At 39.0% G+C, this 26,210-nt stretch overlaps 1 protein-coding gene across 1 annotated transcript in view; it reads left to right on the top strand.

Annotated features, from left to right (window-relative positions):
* Nucleotides 1-26,210, top strand: part of EEFSEC (eukaryotic elongation factor, selenocysteine-tRNA specific) — a 129,840-nt gene that overhangs the window by 47,293 nt on the left and 56,337 nt on the right. The window contains exon 5 of the mRNA XM_068163781.1: nt 23,700-24,338. Within this exon, the coding sequence (XP_068019882.1) occupies nt 23,700-24,338 (639 nt within the window). The remainder of the gene's footprint in view (nt 1-23,699; nt 24,339-26,210) is intronic.

The raw sequence follows: 26,210 nt of genomic DNA, 5'->3' as shown, positions 1-26,210 counted from the left end.
ATAAACTGCTGCTTTAATTGTCTGCCCCTTCTAAAGTACGGGCTGTGTTTGTTTGAGATTTTCTCCTTTCCTAGAAAACATCAGTGGGAATCCTACTGGGTTTGCATCTGCTGTGGCATTTACTTAAAAGCAAAACATGCAGGATTTGGCTTATACTAAAAAGTGCTCTGCTTTCCACTTTTAGGGTGTTATCAGTTGTTTTGGAAGAATTAAACTCCTCAGCACAGTTCTTTGTGGTTAAGTAAAGGATTAGAGATCTGATCCAGTGCCTGTGGAATGAAATTTGGATCTGGCAGTAAAAATTTCCTAAATCTTTTTGGCTCAGTCTCTTGAGAGAGCAAGAATAGCAGATGCTGAGCTCTCTCTGAAGATCAGTTCCCTCACTTTTGATGTATGGTTTTGTATCTTTCTACTGTGTGGTTGGGTTTTGGGTTTTTTTTTGGTTTGTGTTTTAATTGTTTTAGTTCACACTTAAAAAAACCCAACCAACCAACACCGTGCCCTCAAAAACCAAACCACAAGAAAAACCCCAACAAACCAACTCCATGACCTGGGAGAGCAGAATCTGTTTTAATCTTGTACTAAAATGTAAAAACCCCTAGAATTCTAGTGAACTTCAGACTTGAAAAAGTCTCAGGAGTAAAAATGCTCAGGAAAAGATCAGTATGTTGCTGTTCTTTCACTTCCTGTTACTGAAGTACAGTGGTTTAGTTCAGATAATTTGTAATTTTTGACTAAGTATTCTGTAGGCACAGTAAAAAGAGGGAGCAAATGAAAGACCTTTGCGTGTTAAGGCTTGTTTTATTCAGGACCAGGGATAAGACATAATAAAAACGGAGGTGGAAAAATATCATGGGGTTTTAAATTTTTTTTCCTGTGCTTGGTCAGTGTAGAAGGGAAGGAAGCCAGGGGGAGAGCAGCCAACCTGAGCAGTGCTAATCCAAACCATACACTGTATTTTTGGAGCTTGTGTGTCTAATGTGATCTCTGTAGGCAGAGAAGTGGCCTAGCCAGCGCTGGCCAATTAACTCCTGAAATACTAAAGTTGATCTGTAGCTTTTCTTGGTGTTTTAGATCTATCCTGCACTTCCTGCCAGCTAGAGAGAGTTTTGATACAGATTGACTTCTCATGGCTTAGGAAAATCACCCAAAGCACATAAGCTTCTTCCTGCAGTGGATCCCAAAAGGAAGATTTCTGTCTAATTTTTACATTGCTTCTATCCACGTAACCTCTCTTGAAATGACCCTATGGGATCTGGCCTCTGCCTGGAAGTGTTGCTCTGCTGGAAACAGTACTGTACTCCAAGGTAGACTTAAAACCTCTCATAGTATTTCTGTGTTACTGATTTGCTTGGTCAGGGTTATCTGCAAACCTGGCTGGTTGTGGTTAGCGCATGAGATAGTTTGAAGCGTGTATTTTGTGCTGTTGCCACACAGATAATTGTCCTTTAATAATTAAAAAGTACAGACAGCTATTATTGCCTAAGAGCTGGTGCTCTGTTCAGTGGGGTTCAAAATTAAAAAGAGATGCAGGATCTGTTGAGTAGATGAAAATACTCTGGGAGATGAACATTGTGATTTTTCTTGATAAATTAATTTTTTTCTGTACAGATTTCAGTAAATCATTTGTTTCATGACAACTGTTAGAAAAGCTGAAGAAAAATCTTAACAGAAATGCAAGGTGAGAAAGAAACTGAGCTGAAGAAGAGGGAACCAATGGACTGACAGGAAAATTATACAGGTAGAGTTGTTCTAAAGGGAACCTTGGCCCTGGAGTATAACAGTTTCAGTAGTGACTGCATGCACTCTCCCATGCAGGCATTCTCCCCATGCATGTGCCACATTGGTGTGTGCTCCTGACTAGCACAGGCTACTGGCAGATGTCATTTCTGTGCATAGCCTACGATGCTCAGTATTCTGTAGCTCCTTGAGAACGACTCCAGTGGAAAAGAGTACCACAAGTGGAGAAATAGAATATGTTCTTGTATGTTGTATAAGTGAGCAAGTTGGCTTCAGTATGGTGACATACTTAAACAATTCTCTAAGCTTGCAACTCCAAACCAAAGTTGAAAAGCAGCAAACCAAACATCTAGAAAGATTACACTTGACATTGAGATTTGTCTCTATTGCTGTAGTTTACCTTATCTGCTCACTCTAGTTTTTCTCCTACCTGTTTCCATCTTTCTTCATCTCTAGCTTCTTTTGTAGTCTCAAAATTTGCTCTTCAATGTGGCTGTTTTTCCACTTACACCATAGATTAGAGAAACATTTATTATTTTCTCCCTTTTTATTCTCAGCTGCTGTTGCAATCTTGAGTTACAATACAGTAGTGTGTGCTTCCTTTCCCTTAAGTACACCTTGGCCTTTGAAGTCTCTAGTGCTTCAAACCAGTGTCAGGATCAGATGAGAAAACTTGGGATGGTATTTTTGAACTTTTTTCCTGTGTAGGCTGAGGCTGGAGTGGATCTGATGAGAGAAAAAGGACATGACCTGATAAAACATTGTGTGGTGCTATCCTTTCAGTGGCATTTTCTGAACAGGAATCAGCAGGTTCTACCTCCTCTCGAGGACATGCTAGTTCTTGTTTTCTCCTGGCTAAGTGTCATGCATTTATAGTTTGAAGAGGAGTTCTGGAGCATATCTCAAGGAGGCACTCTAAGCAGTACCCCAGATAGAATCTTTCTCCTCCTAAATGCAGCTAAGTTTGAGCCCCAACTGGGATGCTACTGAACAGAACCATGCATGTTATCCTTGGACTTAGTAGGTAACATGTTTCCTGTTTAACAGTTGCTGCTTCAGTGATCAGGTGTTGTCATTTTGGGATTGGGTACCTAAAGTTCAGGATTATCCAACCTGAATGTTTCTGTGATTCTGTGGTTAGTTTAGAACTAAGGACATTGCTATAGTAATCACAACTTTCATCCAAATGCCTCTTTGTTTAAATTTTATGGTAACTTTTTAAAGGAAAAGATGGCTGGTTTGCATTTGTATAACCTGTTTCCTTAAGCATTGCTGCTGCCAGGTTATTAACTTTTTTTTCAATTGCTTTTAATTTATCAGGTAGAATTGTTCTCAATCCAGTTCAATTGAAAGGAGACCCACATGCACGTACAAACACTGTTTGAGTAGGAATCTTAGTGGAACGCTTGAACAGTAATGGGAAAGGTAGCCTCCTGTATGGTAAACACTGCATTCCTGCTGTGAATGTAATGTTAGCATGAGCAGGCTTAGTCAGAGCAATGAGTAACTATCATGTTTTAAATATTTAAGTTCAAGTGCTGGAGGCTTTGGCAAAATTTCAGTAACTGGAATAAAGGAAGGGAATGTCACTTTTTGTTCTTCCTTGTTGACAATTCCACATTTGATCAGGATTTTAAGATGCAGAGCAATTCAGCGAGTGCTGCGTTAACTAACCACAGTCTGTAATTTCATAAAGCTCTGCTCAGACCTGGATGCTGGCAAAAAAGGGATCTGAATATTGAAAACATTATTTAACCAAGACTAGTGAAGATAGATTTCTAAGTTTGACCAAAAGGCAGAAGAAAATGTACCAGTGCATAAGTGCCCAGGGAATCTGTAATTAGCCTACTACAAGAGTGCTTTCTTGAAGTACCATTGTAACACCGTAGCAAGTCCTCTGGGTTTTGTGCCTTGTACTCTATGTTCCTGAAGTGACCCCATTTAGAAAACTCTAAATCTTATTCTTTGTTACTACTGTGAAAACTACGTGAGAATTGACTTTGCTTTTTAAATGTTTGGTCAGCTCATCACCTGAATCTGTTGTCATATGCTGTGACAATAACATGTATTGTTGAAATGGAATGTGAGCTACATCTCTTCAATGGTGTACTCCTGTAACTTTATATTAGAATATCTGGTGGAGTTTGAAATGAAAGAAAAAGTAATACCAGAGAGAGCCAATATTTACAGTATCAGCTGGAATAATATAATTATGTAAGCTGCCCAGATAGTACTGTGATGAACATGATATGAATGCCTAGATAGAGATTTTTCATTTGCTACTGTCTGAAATGAAAACTACAAACTCCCAGGCTCATCATGGTTGTAAAGATTAGCTTGAAAGCATATGCCATAAAATGTAGTTGGTTTCTCTTCCTTTCTCCTCTAATGAATACATATTCAAGAATAAGCATTTCACACTTTAGAAATCACAAGGAAAGGTCGAATAACCTTTTTCTTCTTGCAGTAAGTACTAGCAGATTAGTCAAAAGTTCTAAGATACATTTGTAGTCAAAGACTTTTGTAGTACAAAAGGTTCAACATGTTTTTAAGTCTTTGCTCTTACTTGTCCTTGCCTTTTTTTTTTCTTGTCTTCACTTTCACTGTCCCCTCGTTCTGTTTGTTGAGGTTGTTGAACTTCGTGTTTAAATCCACTGTCCTGATAAGTGCAAACAGCAGACGACTTCTCGGAGACCACAGGCTCTCTCCCCATTTTTAGACTCCATGGAGATTGGAAACCCTTTGCAAACTTCAGATTTACTGTTAGGATTAGAGCTAATAAAGGTAATGTTTAGGAAAGACAATTGCTTTAATTAAAACATAGAAGTGTGAGTGTGAAGGTAACGGTGCCATCCACGCTTCTTCATTTAAATGTTTGGAACTTCAGAGGCTTTGTAGTTTTTACACAAGTCTTCTTCTTTTATTTTGGATTAGTAAAAGCAAAAGCATAACATTTCTGTTTTGGTGCTGTTTATTTTCTTGTGCTTGGTTTTTTTTTTGTTTTTTTTAAGTTCATGCCACTCTCAGACAAGAAGTTAGTAGTGGCAAGATATTTTGAAGATCCATATATTGAAAGAGAGATGGGTAAAGGAGTTTTTACATCAAACTTAAATGGGGTGGGGGGTAGAAATAAATTAACATTTGGGCATGGTTTTGTGGTTATGGTGTGACTCCTAAGAAAGACTTAGGCCATCTGACATTACATTACAAACAGTTGTGAAAACATACCATTAGGTTTCCACAATGTGTAGTGGGCTGAGTTAATGTTGTTTTGAATTCATAATACTAAAGCTTTTCTGGCACAGTGAATGTAACTCTACAGATAAAATACTGCATTACTGCTTTTTGTTTTACCTCACGTTGTTGTTGTCCCTGATGGATAAAGTCCCTTTGGATCGGCTCAGAAGTGAAACTTTCATTCCACCTTTCATTTGTTCAGTGCCATCTAACTATGCTGAAACCAGCCAGAGCTTTTTACTTGAGTCAGGATTTAGATAGACTTTGACAGAGAGATTAAATTGTTGTGATTAAAATGTTGATAATTGTGTAACGTGCTTTACAATCTGCATGCTTGGTTTCTTGCTATGTTCCTGCGTACAGGAAACAAAACTAGCAGATGCTTAGATCTGTGTTTAAACGTGATTATGTTTTCAAGTTTTCTTTAGTGCATCCCTAAATCTCAAATTGTGTGGTGGTGATTTTCTGTGATGTGAACTTAGCTGTAGTTTTGAACCCATACCTGTATCGGTGCATGGCCACGTGGCAAAGTGCTTCTATCTTCCTCGTGTTTCACGTACTATTAAAATTTCTTGGGAATCTTTGTTCAGGATTTGAACTCGTGGGCTTGTTTTTGTGTGTTTTTTGGGTTGTTTTTTGGGGGGGTTGGTGCTTTTTTGATTGGTGTGGAGGTTGGTTTTTTAATTCCTCCCCCCACCCCCACTGTTTCTGAAAGCAATACCTTCTATAATGGATTCCTTAGCTTCAGTCTCAGCTCTGGAGGGGACATTATAAACATTTAATAGCTTTAAAAGAAGTTTCTTGGAAACTAGAGTACCTGTGCTGTGTGCTCTAAGTGAAACTGTTGGTTTTTTTATATTTTCATTTGTGAAAAGTTGTGGGTTGTTTTTCCTACAAAGATATTGAAGATGAGCTTTTTTTCAAACCTTTGTGATAAAGTGAGCTTTAGAATCTGGTTCAGGTTCTGTTTAATCCTGGCTTTAACACAGTTAAAACTTCAAATTTTAAATCCCCTCACAAAAATGATTCCATCTGTTGTTTTTTAGCTGTGTTTAAGTCAAATATGAAGACTTCAGTAGGTTGATACAGAAGCTATGAATGGGAAGTTAAAACAAAAATCTCTCTTCTATGTAGCCGTTGTAACAAGGGATTTGATTTGAGAGGCTAACTGTGTCTCCTACACTGATAATACGAGGAAAGTACTTTCCAGAGGGCATATGAAGTCTTGAAAGTAGAGTGTGTTGGGTTGCTTATTTCTTGTTGTCTTGGTGGGGAGTGGGAGGCTGTTAATTTTTCTAATCCAGATGCAGAAAGTTAGTTACAAAGGAAAACAGATGATCAGAGTTGCTGTTAATCCCAGCTGCCACTCAGTCTGGAGACATGATGAGAGCTCGGTGTTCCTGTAAATCAGACTGCTTTTATTTAAGGATGGGTTTAGTTGTTTAGCTGCAAAAAAAATGGCCAATGAAATACTGCAACTCTGGTTTTGGGTATAAGACTTTCCCCTGCTATGTTTAAAGAGCAGATTAGATGCATTCTGGATATGTAGTTTTTTTGTGTGGAAATTCTATCTACTTTGAGTTTGTAGTGCCCTGATAATGATTGGAATTGTACAATAACAAAAAATCGGAGCTGGAACAGGCAAATATTAAGGCTTTTGAATCCTCAGAGTAATTTAGTTTAAAATCCTGGTTTTCTTCATAAATGTAATGTCTTTAGTTTCTGTGGAAACAGGCATCTTAGTGAAAATAGGAGAAGCTGAAACTGGCACAAGCAGGTGTTAAGCAAATGTCTCCGAAGAGCTTTCACAAGGACTGTGTTATAGATCCTCAATTCTGTTTGTTAGTCTGCTCAGAATCTCACTTCTCAGATTTGGACTTAGTTGCTGGGTGAGTCTGAGATGTAAACATCCATGTGGATACTCGTTGCTTAAATCTGAGTCCAGCCAGCCTTCCAAGTAAGGTTTGTTTACCCCTTGTGCACCCTAGGCTTGCTCAAGTACCTTCTTCTCAGATGGTATCTTCTTGTTTCAAGATTATTTTAACTGAAAAAAAATACTAGACTGCACACTTGGGGTGTTGCACCTTTCGAACTACACTTACAAAAGGGTAGAGGGCTTAAGTGTTCCAAAGGCATGAATGCTTTTAGCCTCATCAATTATTTTTTAATATTAAAAGTCAGCAGATGGAGCCAAAGCCTTGTAGAAACATTACTCGTGCTGAATGTGTATTAAACTACAAAGCCCACTAAATTTAACTAATGTTTCTACTGAAATTTATAACAGCAAAGCTATTTATTTGCTGCTAAACTCCTTACTAACATAATGTTTTCATTCCCTTGTGTGTGTGATGAGCGAGAGCTCCTACTTTTGTATATTGGGGAGTCTAACGGGATTAAAAAGAGTAAGTTCGAGTGGGAACCTGATGTTCTTTGCAGATTTACTTCTGCAGAAGGTTTTCTGCAGCATTGTTCACCGCTTCGTGAGGGGGGAAAAAAAGAGAAAGTTATATTTTGTCAGTATTTCTACTTCTTCTGTGAGCACAGTAATTGGAATCCACAATTGAGGGTTGGATTGGAATTCATTACAACCTCATTTTCATTATTGCATAGTTGGTAAGGTACTGGGGTTTCATGTTTTTCTTCCGAAGCAACTGAAATAAGCCTTTGCCTCAGAGAACGTGTTGGACTTGATATTCTGATAGACTAACCCTTTGCTTTTGTTAAATACTAACATCCTTTTGGGGATTTCAAATAATATCTTTAGGAAAATAAGGGGTTGGAATGTTTTCCAAACAGTGTGCAATTTATCCCTCCTTAATAAAACAAGAAAAACAAAGGCAATAAGTGGTACCTACGTTGTGCAGGAAAACTGGGGGGAAAAAAGTTGTCATATTTCTAAAACAAAATACGATATCCAAAGGGCATGCAAGAAACGATGGTGCTGACTGAACAGAGAATATTCCAGTGGTGCAGCATTGCTCTGCCTTTTAGTCAAGAAAGAAATATGAAAACTAAGTGATTAGTGGCAGCCATTTTGTCTAACTATTTAACTTCATTAAAAAAACCCAAACAACTAAATCCTCTGAAGGTTTATGAAATGTACATCTGTTGCATATTGAACATGCAGTAAGCGGCATATAAATGTGAGTTTAGGTATTGCCTGCATATATATATATTTATTTCTTTTCCTTAGTTTTGTTTTACTGATTCTTGAAGCTTAGGTCTCCTTAGTTTGGAGCATGCATCTGCTTCAAGTGTCTTTGGAAATTCGGCTTGCTGGCCAGGTTCAGAGCTTTTCTTCTTCTTTGGTTTATCTCTGGCCATATCTGTGTTTAAATTATCGTTCCCCCCACTCCTGTTGAAAGTCAGTGATAAAAAACCAGCATCAAGCAGTTGTAGCAGCTCGCTGACAATTTCCTCTAATCAGCATTGGTTGTAAGTAGCAAGTTTCTAACATCAACTTTGTTTTTTTTTTTTCAATTACATGATGAGTTCTTACCTTCAAGTTTGGGGTTTTTTTGTTACACACTTTTCTTCCCTAAATAAAGGTACCCAGCCTTTTCCAAATACACACACATCTGTATATTTTGCATCTACAGATGTATGTGTATATACACACACATATGCATAGAGTAAAATTTTTGTAATTATTTTTTTTCCCCCCAAACTATTTGGATTGGGTGAGAAGACCCTCATGAAAGAAATGCCTAAATTATATTTTCATCCAGTCTCCTAAAATTGCAAATAAACAAATACATACATAGAATAAACCAGGTTGGAAGAGACCTGCAAGATCATCGCGTCCAACCCATCAACCAATCCAACCCACCTAATCAACTAAACCTCACTGACTGTGAATGAGTATCTTCTATGTCCATACTCACTGTGGAATATGATCATCATATTCTCTTTATTCTAAAAGATGCATTTAACGTAGGACAACACGGTGCTTTTGGCTATGTTTAAGAGACTTCTGGATTATACAGTCCAAGTTCAGTATAGATTTGCAATGATATAAATCCTGGTATCCTCTGCATAACATTGCCCTTAATGATAAGAGCAAATGGTGTTTTGGTTTTTGAGACAAGACTGTTCTGACTAATGAAGAAGAGTTGGTAGATGTGGTGGCTGGTGCAGTGGGATATCCTTAGCAGAAGCGCTGTGCAAAAAGCAGCAGTAACTTCCTAGTGTAGTGGTGCACTTTCAGTTGCAAGTTCTTGCCTTTTGTCTCCCTTTAAAATGCTCTTCTGATGCTAGCTGTACCTCTAATTCTTTGGAGGAATGGAAGCTGTGAGAGCTGGTGACTACAGTAGAAAATGTGTAATCTGGGGAAGTCAGGTCATGAGGAAGTACTTCTTAAAAAAAGCCAGTATGATCAAATAGAAGTAACCAGGATGGAAGAGACTTTTGAGATCATCAATTCCAACCTATCATCCAACACCATCTAATCAACTAAACCATGGCACCAAGCACCCCATCAAGTCTCTTCCTAAACACCTCCAGGGATGGTGACTCCACCACCTCCCTGGGCAGCCCATGCCAATGGCCAATCATTCTTTCTATGAAGAATTTCTTCCTAACATCCAGCCTAAACCTCCCCTGGTGCCACTTGAGACTGTGTCATCTTGTTCTGGTGCTGGTTGCCTCGGAGAAGAAACCAAACGCCACTTGATGGCTCTGTTAAAATTATACTGGCAAAAATCCTCCAACCAACCAACAAACACACAACCCCCACCCAAAACCAACCAACCAAAATATGCTGGCCCCCAAAAAAAAGCCCAAACCCTCAACAAAACCCTAACCAAAAAAACCAAACCCAAAGCCCCCAACCCCCTCCCCCAACAACAAAAGTTAAAACCAAAAGAACCCTCTAAAATACCCTAAATACAGCAAATAAGGAAAAATGTTTGCATTGGTGGATAGGCTAGGTAAGCTTCCTTTGGACTGGATCCAGTCATCTCAAAGAGTTTCTTGTGGCCTGCACACTTTAGATTACATGTAATTTCAACTCCAATTTACAAAGAAAAAGGTTCTAGCTTTTCAAGACTGAAGGAGTGACAGTTGCAGTTTTCCAGTCCTGACTGTGGATAGAGCAGAGACATGTGAGATCTTCTTCCTGTCTTGGAATGTTAATTTGGAAGCCTAACTGTAGTATTTTGAAATGTCACTGGCCACGAAGGTGGTGTCGGCAGGTGTGACTGGGCAAGCCTCATGGGTGAGACCCAAAGGACAGGATGGGAAAGGCTGCACCAGGAAAGACATCTAGCAGGAGATATACATAGGTAGAAGAAGAAGAGAAAAATGCAAGAAAAGCTGGTTTTGGTGTGCTGCAATACTGCAGCAAGTATTCAGATTGTTCTTGAAATACTTTTATACACCAACCCAAACAGTCTGCTCTTCTTTTGTAGGCTTCAGGTTGCCCTCCTTTTATCATGTTTCTATTGTCAGTGGTCTGCTGTCAGGTATTTCTCTTACCCATCCATGTTGCAATGTCAGAAAGCCCATTTTTAAGGTCCTTTCGTGGACCACATTTAACTTCCATTTAAAAGACCCATTGCTACCAAATCTGGTAAGAAAACTCCTGAGCATAAATGAAGTGTTAGGGAGCAGACTTCTCTTTATTTCAGTGCTGGACACATAGGGGATTGCTGCACCTAAGTGTCCCAAAGCCAGTCATAATCATAGAAGATATGCTTGCATCTCATACATAATCATCATTTTTCTAAGGAGTGATTAGCATACTCATATTAGTTAATGAATTTCTTTGCATATGTAAATGTCCTGCACGCATGCTCGTTATGTGCTGTGGAGGTCCCTGGTGGTGGTTGTATGATTCCTTCTGCTTTTCTTCAAGAGGTTTGTGGCTCCAGGTCCAAGTCTCTTGGATGACAGATATGTTGGAATGTCTAAGGTTGACGGAGAAGCTAAGCCAACAAACTTACACAAAGATGAGAGTTCCTTTTCCAAGTGGACCATTGTGATAGGTAAACTTAGTCATGCAGGCCCTATAAAACAAAATTCTGTACCACTTAGTTGTTTTTTTTAAGTAACATTTAGTGGCAGGGCCATATTCCTTGAACAGATGTCAGCATGTTAGTTGCTTTCTCCTTTTTACATGGGCCGTAAATCTAGAGCCCCTTGAATAGCCTCTTTTGCGAATTTGAAAGCATCCTATTTTATTTTCTTGCCAATTGAAATTTCATATAAAAGTGAGATTTGATATTTTAGTTAGACTCTCCCATTTGTGGACTTCATCAGGCTTCTATTTCATGTCCTCCCTGGGGAGATATAATTTTAACACTCCTGAGCTCTCTCTGCTGCCTTATCTTGGAAACAAATTCCAGCAGAGTTTGTACATCACTTCAGCCAGAACTGTAAGTTGTCATTATGGTTTTAGTAGTATTGTTTATGCAGATTCCTGTACATTTGGGGGTTTGTTTTTAAATTATTTTGAATTTCTTTTTTTCTAAGCACTGAACTGGCAGCAGTTGCAGCTTCTTCCCTGCTAAAGGATTTTACTTTGTCCATCCAGGGTGAGGTGTGCTCCCAGCAGTCAAAAGCAGCCCTGTTCCATGGTAATTACTGAAGCAACACTAAAGCAACGAAAATTTATGCAGCTTTAATACAGAATTTGCAGGCTGTGTTGTCTGAGTAAAGACCTTTGCCTAATTGACTGCAAAACAAATGTCAAAATTTACACCCCCATGCTTCTCAATCCTCATATCTTGCCAAACAAAACATACAACAAACAAATCACAAAAGACTGCAAGCATCACATAGAAAATAGACACAATCAGTGTGGGATACAGGAAAAATAAAAACACAAGAAGAGATGAGGACAGTTCAGGGGCTGTGCCCCTTCTCCCTCCTCACAAGACAGTTATTACCCTCCCTATAAGAACCACACATTTAGCACACATAGCTGGCATTGTTGTCATTATCATTTATTGGCATCATCACAAAGATTTGTGTCCCTGATTCAGCTGGGTGCTACCCAGGAATTGTTAACTCAAGCTCGTTTATCATCACTAACATATTTCAGTCCAAAATTAACATCTTCACCTTATTAACGGTTTTCACATCATTTACAGTTCACATAATGAACATACTACAGTATTCAATTAAGTTGTTTTCACATTACTGGGTCCCTCCCAGATTTTTGTTGAAACTGTTCAATCATACTCATAATTTCATGGAGTGAAATCCTCTGTTGCATCTCAATGATAAGGAAATTGTTCCTGCCTGGAAATATCAGTAGTTGCAGTAGCAACATTGGACTCTCTTCCATATTTTTATTTCATATCCTGTCTGTGAAGGCAAATTTTTATATTTCCAATTGACAGAATCAGCTCAGAGGACACAGATAGCAAGTTAAAAAAATAAATTATATATATATATATGTAAAATAGCAGAACAAGCAAGGATAACATACATCAAGGTAATGCACCCAATCATTGCTACGTAGTTAGCTATAGTGGTTAAGAAAGATCACCCATATTAAATACAAGGAAGAACACAGGTACAGTCTTAGCACAACAGCAGAGAACAACAAGAATTACAATGTGAAAAACGACACTTACCAATGCCATAGTCATGTTCAACACATATTCCAAAACCAAATGGGGACTCTAAGTTGTCTTATGCAGGAATTAAACCGAGCCTGCACAGCTTTTGCTGCAACTGACAGTCAGGCACCCATAACTGAAAAGGAATGCCTTGTACACACAAAACAGTGGTCTTTGAGGCTTATTGTTCTAGGGATCAGGGTCCTTACTGAGAGTTCTTGGTGCTGGCTGGACTTGGTCTGCAATTCCAGGGTCTGATGAGGCTCGAAAGCATTGTCCTGCCTGGTTTGCCAAAAATTGTCACTGAATATGGTGAGAAAACTCCTTAAGACAAATGAGGTGTTAGGGAGCAGGCATCTCTTTATTTCACTGTGGGACACACAGGGCATCACTGCACCGAAGTGTCCCAAAGCCAGTAAAATTCAGTGACTTACCTGTCTCATACATAATTGTAATTTGTCTCAAATGTGGTTACCATCTTTGTATGAGTGAATGGATTTCATTACATAGCAAGTCTCCTGCATGCATGCTCATTATATACTGGTCTCCTGGTGGTTGTTTGGGGGTGTCCATCTTCTTCCTCCCCATGGCCTGTAGTGGAACTCCTTTGCGCATCCACTCTAGGCTGTCTGATGTGGTTGACAAGACCACAAACTGCAGAGTTTGCTCCCCTTCTTTCTCAAGGCCACAGTTACAATTTCTTATTGTTTACACAGGTAATGATTCTTAGTTTACACAGTAGATACCATCTATGAAGATTACCCATTCCTAAATGCTCCTAGGTTAGTACAGTTTAAGAAAGATGGTGAATTTCTTGAATGTGTCCAGAGAAGGGCAACAAGGCTGGTGAGGGGTTTGGAGCACAAGCCCTATGAGGAATTGCTGAGGGAGCCTAGAGATAGAGGAGGCTCAGGGGAGACCTTATTGCCATTTGCAACACCTAAAGGGTGGTTGTAGCCAGGTGAGGGTTGGTCTCTTCTCTCAGGTAGCTTGTGACAGACAAGAGGACCCAGTCTCAAGCTGCACCAGGGGAGAATTTAGGCTGGATGTTAGGAGGAAGTTCTTCATAGAAAAAGTGATTGGCTATTGGAATGGGCTGCCCAGGGAGGTGGTGGAGTCACCATCACTGGAGGGGTTTAGGAAGAGACTTGATGGGGTGCTTGGTGCCATGGTTTAGTTGATGGTGTTGGATGATAGGTTGCACTCCCTGATCTCAAAGGTCTCTTCCAACCCAGTTAATTGCCTTCTGTACAGTATCACTACAAAGGATTTTGAAATGGACAGCTATTTTCCATCTCTTCCTCCTGACTCATGACCATTTCCTTATCATTGGTGCATTAAATCCCAGTGCAGATTTTCCTTATTAGTTTTTAAAATTTTCTGATGAATTAATCCTAAACCAATTAAAAGAATGCAGCCCCAATAAGGCAAAAATGTGTGTTGTTCATAGTTTATCCTTACCATTTTAGTAAGCATTGTTAGCCAAAAGAATCCTGTTGAGGGTTCACTGTGTGACACTGGTAGTTGCACATCTCTGCACCAGGGGCTTTTTCTCCTCTGAGTTGCAGTGTGCTTCCCACGTTTGTGTTACATTTGTCTGTGTTCCTTGATCCTGGAGGATGAAGTGGCTTATTTCAAATAGGGGAAATTTGCACAAGTACTCAGAAATACTGTAATATGTCAATGATAGTTTTATATGGATCTTGATGGAAGTTTAAAAAAATTCTTGTGCCAATAGGGCTGCCATTAAAAGAGCAGGGTATGTGTGAAATGTGGAAATATTTATTCACCTGATGGCAGCTGAAAAGTTTAGGCAAATAGAAGGTGTGTTTAGAAAGTAGTAGTTTGGAGTTCTGGCCTTCGAATACAGCTTCTAGCTGTCATTGTCAGAATATACTGGGTATGCTGGCAGCACATATCAAGAATTACTTCCTTTAGAATCTAACCTCAGGGTTTTTTTTCAAAGTGTACAACTCTTCCATAGCAAGTTAAATCCTTGAGAGACAAAGAAGTCACAACTCTACATCTCTTGTAAGTGCTTGTTGTATCAGAGGTGAGGGACCCTATTCATGAGTTAATCAAAAAGACCTATGCAAACAAGCAAGAGGCTTTTTTGCCTCAGTCAGTCACTACAGTTACAGAGCCTGACATTGTTAGGTGAACCTTAGTGATCTCATAGGCTACTGCATACTCTTGTACAGCAGACCTCTCTTAATAAAAATGTGGGGCACTGGATACACAAATTCATAGCAGCTGTCACAGCTGGGCTGTGGTGAAGTTTGGTCAAGACCCTTTGAACTTTTTATTTCATACTAATCCCATTTAGTGTGATCAATATATGGACCTCCACCCCCTAGGCCTGTTAATTAGGTGTCAAGTGTTGGGTTGGCTGGTGTCAGGCTGTAAAATACAAACACAGAGGAGACTATCAGTAGGGAAGTGAAGTGTTTATTGTTGAAATGTGTAAGAGCCATCGGTTCTGAAAAGTTGCCTTCTCAACTGGAGATGTCCTTAGGGATCTTGTGGGTCTTGTTTCTCTCAGTGAGGTAAATGTGTAGTTAAATAAGCATTTTACCAAAAATATTGATGCAGTTGAGGGCTGCAGAATAATGTAAAAGATTCAACTGTAGTAATAATTTTGTACGGGAATAGTGTTTTTTGCTTACCTGCAACTTCCCGTCTCTGATCTCCCCCAACCCATCTCCTTACCCTGTTAATGCTTAATAACTGCTCTGGTGACTATTTGCATTGGGTTGTTTAAAATGGGAGTCCTTTCTTGTTTTGTGTATGTATACCTGAAAGGAAGTTGCTCCTAAGATTTTACCAGAGTTTGTTTTAACTTGTGCTTTGTAGCATTCAGGGAATAGGATAATTTAGCTCTTCATTTCCCCACCTCAAAGCATCTCTTAAGTTTTTTTTTGACTCCCCCAGCCTGAGTTCTCTATCATTCAGGAAAGGGTAAATATGTACAATGATATTTCAGCTTTCATACATTTTTGGGTTTCTTTATTTCAGTCTTGCAGTGACAGAAAGGACTGGGGAGTTTTGAGTAGTTTGTTTCATCTCCTTTGAAGAACACCTTAAATTTATAATCCCAGATCAGACCTTTCCTATAACTCACACAACTCATCCTGTTAACTGTTTTAATATATGGCACCACTATTTCATTAAACAACATCCAGGAATAATTAGTTCAGCAACGATGCCTTGGAACAAAAGCCCTTGATTTCGTTTAACTTTATAAGTTGAACTCTTTTGATCTGCAAGAACACATCTGGGGCCTTTAAGAAAGCAGAAAGAAAAATATTAAAACTTTAGTAAAGCCATTGGTGAAGGTTTCAAAGCACAGTAACCCTTTGGTACCAGCATGTAAGTTCAGGGGCAAAAAAAGTGTGAATTTCATTTTTAATAAGAGATCACATGGTAGCCATGTATGGTAAATACTGCTTTTGCTACCTGATGACTGTTTACGTTGTGGCTTTATTGCTAGTTTAGTAAGATGCAGTCTCTTCATTCTTCCCTCAGATGCATGTGAATGGATTAATCAGAATCACTACTGTAAACATGACACCTTTATTTTTTTACTTGGCATTTTTGGTTTTGCTGTGTCAAGCTTTGCACTACGCTGCTTTGTTCCTTCAATAGCATAGTAGTATTTGCAGAAGATGTAAATTTATTTGCCTAACCTTAATCACTCTTACTGACTAGTGTTAGAAATTGCTTGCTAGTTGAACTCCTTGTCGCTGAAAAAAAACCCTGCTTTAAGGAAAAGCTATAAAGATTTCTGGAGAATGATTTTATTTCATAAATCAAAAAGTACTGCAGAAAAAAAAAATACTTGTCTGATAGTAATTCCTTTTTCTCCTCTCATAGCAGAGGTAACCTTTTGTTTTGATTGTAATTAGTGCAAGGAATTCACTAGGAGCAGTACCATATAATTTGATTTGTACTGATGTGTGTACTTGTGTTTGTGTGCCGCATTGCATTGGAGAGAGTGCTGTTATGTTTGTAGTCTCAATATTTCATAAAAGTGTACAAATCATCACAATTAATGCTAATGTTTGCTACAGCTAATGAAGTCTACCAAATCTCTCAGTAATTATTCATCACCTTTGTTTCATTTTGTATAAATCACGGCTTCTATTAATGAGCTTACTTTAGAGAAGGGACAGGAGAATTTTGTTTGTGAGAAAGAAATGAGCAAATGAACTTGGTTCTTATTTTTCCCCTCAACTTGTCAAAATAGAAGTGAAGAGAGTCAAAAATATTGTTTTTCATTACAGGTTTTGTTTTTAAATGCAGCTTTATGTTCGCTCTGTGTTTGTTTACCTTAGTGAGCCTTTAACTCCAAGGTTGTGACCCAATAATGACCTCCCCTTTCCACTCTCAATTGCTTTTGACCTACTCCATTAAGTAAAAAGAAATAACCTAACAGAAGGGTAACCAGATCACTGCTACCACACCAAGGAAGCAGGCAGGCTGTGGGATGCTCTTCTTTAATCTCTCTATCCACAGAACCTTCATTTTAATTTGCAAAATTGAACCCAGATCGAGAGCAGTAAAGCCTGAATACGGTAAATATTCATGCCTCAGTGATCTAGAGTGGCTCCATTACATTTCAGAGATTGGGAGAATTACCTTTTGGATTATGTATATTCATGGGCTGATTTTTATTTGAGATATAATATTACTCACATTGGGCTACATGTCACACATTCTACCAAAACCAGCCTCCTCACAAAGCTCCAAATGTTCCTTACACGTAAAAGTTTTGCTTCTTTACCCTATAGTTTCCTCCCTTTTATGCTTTAGAAAGACTGGTAGTAAACAACTTTCTTATAAAGAGGAAGAAAAAGAAATCCCTCTAGAAGTTCTTCCATAAAGCCTTCTACCCTGTATTTACTGTGATATGTTCTCTTGCATGTGACTTTGAAGCCTTCAGATAAAAGTATTATTATTGTTCTGAACCTAAATCTATGTGGAAAAAAGAGTTCAGTTCGTTCTGTTGGAAGAAAATTTCAGAGAGCCTTTCTTTTAAACCTTTCAATTCACATTGGTTTTGGCTTCTTTTTGTTATATTTTTATTTTCTTTGAAAAATGTTTCATTGAAATTTTTTTGATAAGTTGCACAAATTTTAATTGGTATGTAAATGTTAAGCTTGTTCTCTGTTGCAGTTTTACTATGGGTCGGACATTCTCTGCCTAGACACTTGCTGCCTACACTCACTGGCATTTTTTGATACTTTCAAAATGTGTACTTTGTCACCTGCAGAGGTAGATGGCATGAGCAGTACCACTTAATTTTGAGGGTGCTTTTGGAAATGAGTAGTCATTTGGATATTAAAGAGACCTGGATTCTGCTTTCCTTCCACGCATCCCTACCTGCAGCTCCAAGCATTCAACATGCAAGGCTGTAGCACTGTGTTGGCCAAGGAGTTAAAAAGGGATGTAGTCCTGCCCTGTGGGAATGGATTCATCTAAATCTGGAAGAGGCAATGTAAAGAGAAAATAGGTGTGGTGAGGCTTGGTGGTGGTGTTGTTCCCCCTGTGAATCCCAGGAAGAATAGAAGATGGAAGGGATGGAAGCCAAAGACCCTATTAAGAACATACAATTGCTAGGATGGGCTGCAAGGGCAAATTGTGCTTGACCAGTCTGCCTTCTGTAGTAGACAGGAAGAGTCGTGACTTCAGTAAATCTTGAGTAACATCTCTCATGATGTTCTCATGGGGAAGCCGGGGAGGTTTGGGTTGAACTGGGGGAGTTTGGTGGAAGTAGAAAATTGGCCAGAGTGGTTAAGACTATTGCAAGCTTTGCTGTGAATCAAGAGAATTGCTATGAAATTATAAATACTGTAGGGAAAAACACACAACCACACTTTTGCTTTTAAAACCTGGATAGGGGGGTTTTCTTTAGAATTTGGGTTGTGACAAATTATACAGTTGAGTTTCTGATCTGCAGTGAGGCATAATGCCACGTTCTATTACAAGGGTGACAAGATTACTGAAGTTCACCAAATAAATGCTCCAGTAAGGTAGCATAGCTGCAATGCAGTGTGAATTTGGTGGCTTATAATAAATAAGGAATTTTGGGCAGTTCAGTCATGAGGAGAAAATAGAGGGATAGTTTTCTTATTCAGTGAGCTTTGTCCAGCCTGGCCATAGGGATGGGTTAGGTTCTGCTGAAAACGCTTGAGGTTATATGTACTTAAAGGCTACAGGAGAATGCATAGGCACAGAAGGTCATTCAGTTTGTGTGCAAAATCTTCATCTTAACACTTTCTAATTTTTGATTTATGATAGTGTGCATGAATATAGCATATGTGTAATTTAAATTAAAATTGCAGTGTTAAAGCAGAGCAGCATGAGAATAAGATCATTGACCTGCTTCCTTATTTACTGGGTGCATAACCATATTTTTGCATGCTGTGAAAGGAAATAAGCTAAAGAGGTTTTAGTATCTCCTTTTATATTGCTTTATTCCAGTGTTGCAGTGCAAACTCTTCAGGCTGTGTTGTTATTTTATCAAGAGGGGCAGTATGTTAAGTGAAATCTGGCAGCATGCACATGGCATTACATAAGCACCACAGTGGTCACATGGTGAACGCCCTTATAAACCTCACTTAAAAACTAAGTGAAAAGAATCATTCTGTGTGAAATAGGTTTTTCTCCAGATGCTGGATTCCTCTTCTGTTTGGAGGCAAAATGAAGCTGTGGTCAAATAATAGAAATACTGAAGATCAAAAAACTGTTACTAAGCTACATGGTGGCATTTGCAAGCTTGGAGTTATTTCTGACCCTCTGAGGTATCTACTCTTTGTAGTTGGTTGTGGCTGTTGTGATGTTGACTCAGTAGAGATGGCTTTGCATTGTCTGATTGCTATTCAGCAATGTACTATTGACAGCTGCTGGTTTAGCTCCATTTTATGCTGTTCAGAAATGCAGCTTGAAGAATTGGAACTAGTGTTTATCAATGTGGCGTGAGCCACAGAGGCATCTCACAGAATTAAGGAAACATTCTTTATCTTACTTTTTAAAATGGACTCTTTTAAATTTATTTATTTAGATGGAGTAAGAGTGAGGCCTTGGCTCATGATTTCTGAATGTTCATTCTTGTTCTCTTGTGGCTTTGCAACCTTGGTGTCCTTTTGATGCTTCTGAGCAGGAGTGCTTTGCCATCTTTGCTACACACATTACTGCTTAGTCAGCTATAAGACTTAGCTTTGCTTATGAATGGTTGTCTCTCATAAGAATTTAGCATTCCTCATGTTTAGAAGAGAATTTATGAGAAGATCTGCTTATGTGTAAGAGCAGTCATGTCTGAAGTGGAGCTTTACTCATTTTCATGAGTATGTTCTTAAACAAGGGTTGGCTGCTTTTTTAACAGTATGACTTGATACCCTTTGACTACCGAGAGATGATACTGGGAGCAGGAGGAGGAGATGCCTTACTGTTTATTTGGATTTGTTTTAGAGCTATAGGGGGGAAAGCAGTTGGGTCTGAGTTTGCTGCTAGTCTTCAGATGTAAGGAAGCACAGCTACTGCATGATACTAAGGTGTTGTTTCTTGTTTGCTGCACTGTGTGGTCTGTTCATGCCTGACAAACTTTGTGGTCACTTTTTTTCCCCCTTGTTTTGGTGCTGATTCAGGCAGGCTTACATCAGGGTTGAGATGCTACTTTATTTATCAGTCCCTCTTCTTTCTTGGATGTAAATTTAAAGGTGCAGCTTTTGGCAGCTGGGCTCTGAGATGTGATGTTTATTTTAAACTCTGCATTTGAAGTGGGGACTCTCTGTAATACATAGGTAATGCTCCTTTTAAATACTGTAATTTTTAATCAGCATTTTCTCCAATAGATTATTGAGAATAAGTATTACAACTTTGTGGGAAATATGGTAGTTGTGTCTTTCACATCAAGATGTATTTCTAGAGGCAGCAGCATAGCTGGGTTCTTACCTAAAGAAGCTATGAGCAATGGCATGTGGTTGATAACTTAATGGAAGTTGGATAAATAAAGGAAAAGAAACTGACATATTGGGGGAAGAGTTATTAGTGGACTTTTTGTGTATCCTGTTTTCTATTAGTCTGTGCTAAACTGCTTTGGAAATCTTTGTGGGCTTTTCCTTTAGCGTTCAAATAATGGGTTCTCTTACTGAATACATTTGTTTATCTCAAAGGCTGAACTGTTTGGGGGCTTCTGATTTCTGTTTTGCATTTTTTTGTAATTGCATTTGAACACAAACTTCTTCTTTCTCACCCTTTTAATGGACCTTTAATGCCTTAGGAACATGAATGTGATTATACAAATAAATTTTAAGAATTGAAGCAAATCCCTTTGTAAATGATATAAGGTTTCAGCACATGGCTCTTGACTTATATGATGAGATATAATCAAGTCCCTTGTGCCCTTACTAAGAACCAAAATGAGTGAATTTCTTAGGGAAATTTGTAGCTAGTTTTACAGTACTATCTGTTCCACATTTATCTATATTGTTTGCATGCAATAAAGTCTGTCTCCTTAAAGTCACACTCAATATTGGTACTGTGTGTCTAAATGCCTGATTCTACAACAGAGTAAATGTGTTTCTACTTAGTGGATTCCTAAAATGGTCCTGTGCTGCTTTCATGGACAGGATGAGGTAGAAGTTGTTCTACTGTCAGCATTTTGAGGACAAAAATTGGGTGCTCAAAATCAATGCAAAGAAATAGCCCAAGATATTGGTCATAGCTGGTCTCACTTACAAATTCCTCTTGCCAGGACACAGTACACTGAAGCATTTAATATCTTTCTGTTGGTAGGTGAGTGGACTAAGTGATCCAGCCCCAACTCCTTACTTGAAAATGCTATTGCTCTAAAGCTAAAGAAAATATTTGAAAGTTTAGAACTGTGCTATGACTTGTGGGGATCCCTTACATAGGGAAACTAGATATGTATAAGAGAAACAAATCTAATACTGGGTGCCAGTTGCATCCTTTTCAGTGCTCCAGGTTTGTATTTTAAAGGCCAGACAAAACAAAGATGAATTTCAGTTAGGTACTTCAGTCTCTTGAAGAAAAACCCTACATTTGGAGTACTTTAAACCATGGGTACATGCCTTTTGTCAGTTGGGGTCAGAGTGAAATGGAATGAAATACTGTATGGATGTTCCTGGTCTGCTCAGAAAACAGGAAGCTGGTGATTTAAAGCTACTTTGGCTGTTGTTATTTGATATAATGGGTGCAGATCATTCACTTTTCTGCTGGTTCCATATCTGACCTTTTGAAGGAGATGCAATTCCGGCTCAGTTCTTGTGGGATGTAATCCACTCCTCCAATCACCTAAGCGAACTCTAGTGTTATCCTGGCCTTTTAAAGTCTGTTCTGACATTGATCTTAACTGAGATCATCATAAACTATTTTCATCCTGGCTTTTTAGCTGGGTTTTTTCTCTTTCTCTCAAGAATCACAGAATGTCAGGGGCTGGAAGGGACTTTGAAAGATCATTTATCACAGTATCACTTAGGTTGGAAAGGACCTCGAGGATCATCGAGTCCAACCTATCAACACAGACCCCATGACTAGACCATGGCACCAAGTGCCACGTCCAATCTCCCCTTGAACGCCTCCAGGGTCGATGACTCAACCACCTCCCTGGGCAACCCATTCGAATGACGAATGACTCACTCGGTGAAGAACTTCCTCCTCACCTCGAGTCTAAACCTCCCCTGGCGCAGCAGGCCAGAGCAGGATCACCTCTACCAGGCCGCACAGGAATGCATCAGGGCAGGTCTTGAATATCTCCAGAGAGGGAGACTCCACAACCCCACCTGGGCAGCCTGTTCCAGTTTTCTGTCACCCTCACAGTGGGAAAAAAACTTCCCTCATGTTTCCATGGAACTTCCTATGCCTCAACTTCCACCCATTGCTCCTTGTTATGTTATTGGGCATCACCAAGCAGAGCCTGAGTCTGTCCTCTTGGCACTCCCCCATTACATATTTATAAACATAAATGAGGTCACCCTTTAGTCTTCTCCTCTCCAAGCTAAAGAGCCATCTCCCTCAGTCTCTCCCCGCAAGGAAGATGTTCCATGGTCATCCTTTGTGGCTCTGCACTGGACTCTTTCAAGCAGTTCCCTGTCGTACCTCTTGATCTTCATTCTCATAATGTTCATTGATGTGGCATTGATTTGAAAAAAAGTTTCCATTCTAATCTGAGAATAGCATTTCTTTTGGTATTGGTTAGCAGCCTGAGTTTTAGGAAACTGAAAATATTTGTAGCAGTGAAGCTCATGGCCATTGTTGTTTGTATAATTACGATGTCAGAAGGAATGCACGATTTTTGTTGCTTCCGGGAAGCCATGCAGCTGCTACATTTATCCCCCCTCCCTTTAAAAAAATCATCTTTCTGTATGTGACATGTGACCAATTTTTTGCTGATGTATTTTGAAAACTGTATATTCCAGTTACTGAAGGCTTTACTTTAGCCAATAGACTTCTACTCTTCTATTTTGATCTAAGTTTCTGCAATTTGTGCCCCTCTTTTTTTCTTTAATAATTTTTTTTTCCTTTATTTTTTCTTTATTATTTTTATTTAGTCTTTTCATAGTATTGCATAGTCTGGGGTAGGCATGGAAAGATTTGTCTGAAGTCAAGTAGCAGGCTTTGTGGAAAAGGAACAGGTGACCCCACCAACCATATATTTATGAACACTCAAATCTTGGGAAGAGACCTGTCAGGAATTACTATTTTGTTATGTTTTTTAGTATATGGAATGTCACAGACTAGGAGATTTCATAAAAAGGATTGGAAAATAATCATGTGGTGCTACACTTTTGATGGTGTGGGTGCTTAGAGGGGCTACATTAAGGAAGGTGTTAGAAGGTGTGGATGTCTGTTGGTTTGCAGATAGTATGTATGTGTTGCAGCACAGATGGTGCAAATATCATTGTAATTGTGGCCATGATCATCTTCCAGTCTCAGGAAAAGAAGTAGAAGACTCTCAAACCTGTGGTAATTTTAAATGATCTGAGATATGTTCTCTTTGTTCACCTCTTACTTTTTGAGTTGTGGAGTCTTCTAGAGGTCATCAGTTGACAAGAGTGTTGGGCTGTGATGTGTGGCTTTTTGTGATGCATTCCTGTGCTATCTATTTATTTATTTATTTTTCTCTTTCATTAATAGGTGACAAAGAAAGTCAAATCTATGCAGATGTTCCACAATCCTGTGACTTACGCTATGCAGGGTGACAGAGTAGGTATCTGTGTCACCCAGTTTGATCCCAAACTGCTAGAGCGAGGCCTGATTTGCACCCCAGAATCCCTTCACACCATTTATGCTGCAATAATTTCCCTGAAGAAAATTCAGTATTTTCGAGGAGCTCTTCAGACCAAGGCCAAGTTCCATATCACAGTTGGTCATGAAACAGTTATGGGAAGAGTGATGTTTTTCAGTCCAGCCCCTGCTGACTTCAATGAAGAAATTAAAGAAAATGTTTTTGATTTTGAGAAAGATTATCTTTATCAAGAGGAATATTTGTCTAAGGACTCAAAATCTTCAGAGGAGAACAAAGAAAATGACCAGGCAGAAGTCCAGCTCCCAAAACAGCAGTGGGCTTTGCTGGAGTTTGAAAAACCAGTCACCTGTCCGAAGCTGTGCCTTGTGATCGGCTCCAAGCTGGATACAGATATTCATGCAAATACCTGCAGGCTGGCGTTCCATGGGGTACTGCTCCAAGGCATGGAAGACAAGAACTATGCAGAGACTTTCCTTCCAAAGCTGAAAGTGTACAAACTGAAGCACAAAGAAGGACAAGTGGAAAGGGTAAGCTGTCTGTTTTAACATATTTGTTCTGAGCAAGTGCATATATTGGTGGGCTACAGAATTTTCACTGTTCTGTTCCAGAATCTTTATACACAATTTGCTTATGTTCATACACCAGGTGTAGTACATTTTGCCTGCTTGCAGACAAACAAAAAAAATAATTGATTTAAAGTGACCAGTTTATTCAGTTAAGTGTTGAGTAATTTGATGCTGGTTTTCCACTGATCCTTTTGATGTCTGGCTGCTCTGTTCCTGCAAACTTGTTTGCTTTGTGTACCTCCCTAACAGGCTCTTCTGTTCTCTTACAAGTTTACAAAACTTCCAGCTTTGCATTGATGCATTTGACACAGTTACTCTGTAGTAGACAGAGTAAATCAAATAGAAAACAGTATTATGTTAAATAACACTGTACTTCGTGTTTTCATGTTTTGTTTGATAAGAACCTTCATGGTTAACATGTATTTTAGTACGCAAAAATATGTCTTACAAGGTGGCTTGCAGACCTGAAGCATGCTCTGGTTGAGATGAAGCTCATGACATGGAGAACCTGGGCTCTTGGCTAATGCATATTGTTTCATAGAATCAGTAAGGTTGGAAAAGACCTCAAAGATCATCAAGTTCAACCTGTCACCCAAGACCTCATGACTGCTAAACCATGGCACCAAGTGCCACATCCAGTCCCCTCTTGAAGGCCTCCAGGGACGGTGACTCCACCACCTCCCTGGGCAGCACATTCCAGTGGCTAACAACTCTCTCTGTGAAGAACTTTCTCCTCACCTCAAGCCTAAACTTCCCCTGGTGCAGCTTGAGACTGTGTCCCTGTTGCAAAGGTGTTAATCTGTTATAGTATATGTACTTGATCCACCTTGTTGTGGCAGAAAATAGTGGTCTTTTCTGGAGGAATTAGCATCTACAGTACAAATTAATTGGGATTTTTCTTACTGTCCCTTCAGTATGGATAGGTAAATTGTCTGTAGTGGATGGTATTGTTACATTGGTCTTTAATCTTGATGGTGGTTACCTTTCAGTAATCAATTGCTTGTTTTATGCATCCCATAATTAAATTTCTTGTGATGAACGGTTTAGATGGAAATGTGCAATACATAAATGTAACTGCTTACATCTAAATGAGCAGCATTGATGTAAATTTGAGCCACTGTTTACTTAATGCATTAGTGTGGTAGACATTCCAGTAACTTTTGGGTAAAGAAGTATTAATTTTTATTTTCCTAATCCAAAACCTGATTGTTTGAACAACACATTTAGCATTCCATAAAGCTGTGTTGAGTGCTGTATAACTTGGCTGCAGTAGACTAAACACTCAGCATACCTGACCATGTTTGCAGTTTATCATGCAGACTTCTTGAATGCCTTGTTAATTGAATAGTAAAAAATAAACCAAGATCCCTGTCAGGACATGATTTTGAATTAGGGAGGTTCTTCTCTAAATACATTGCTGTATTCATTGGGGCAAATGGGCAGCTCTTATTTCCTTCTTTTCTCTAAGGTTTCTGTGTTGCTGTTTTAGCTGCAGTTGTTGGTTGGTTGTTTTGTTTGTTGTGGGGTGTTTTGTTTGTTTGTTGTTGTTTTGAGGTTGTTCTTTGAATTGCCAGTGCTGCCTTTGAAGGCCATTCTTTTCAAAGAAGCTTCAGACTTGTCATGGTTTTTTTGGATGCCAAATTTGTGACTAGGAAGGAAGGTAGTTGGAAGGAGGATATCTGTAGTAGTTGGCTGAAAACTTTGTCTTTATTAATATGGGTTATACAGGACACTCAAAATCAGCAGTCACTCTTCACAGTTTTGGTAGCAGGTGGACGGTTTCCTTTGTTTGAAATGGCTGGCTGCCTTTCTCTTTGGCTAATGATGAACTAG

The sequence above is a fragment of the Melanerpes formicivorus genome, unplaced genomic scaffold (assembly GCF_026170545.1).
Source record: "Melanerpes formicivorus ecotype bairdi unplaced genomic scaffold, bMelFor1.0.p_v2 SCAF_74, whole genome shotgun sequence".
Taxonomy (NCBI): domain Eukaryota; kingdom Metazoa; phylum Chordata; class Aves; order Piciformes; family Picidae; genus Melanerpes; species Melanerpes formicivorus.
The sequence above is the reverse complement of the archived record's forward strand: the minus strand, read 5'-3'. Positions and strand labels throughout refer to the sequence as shown.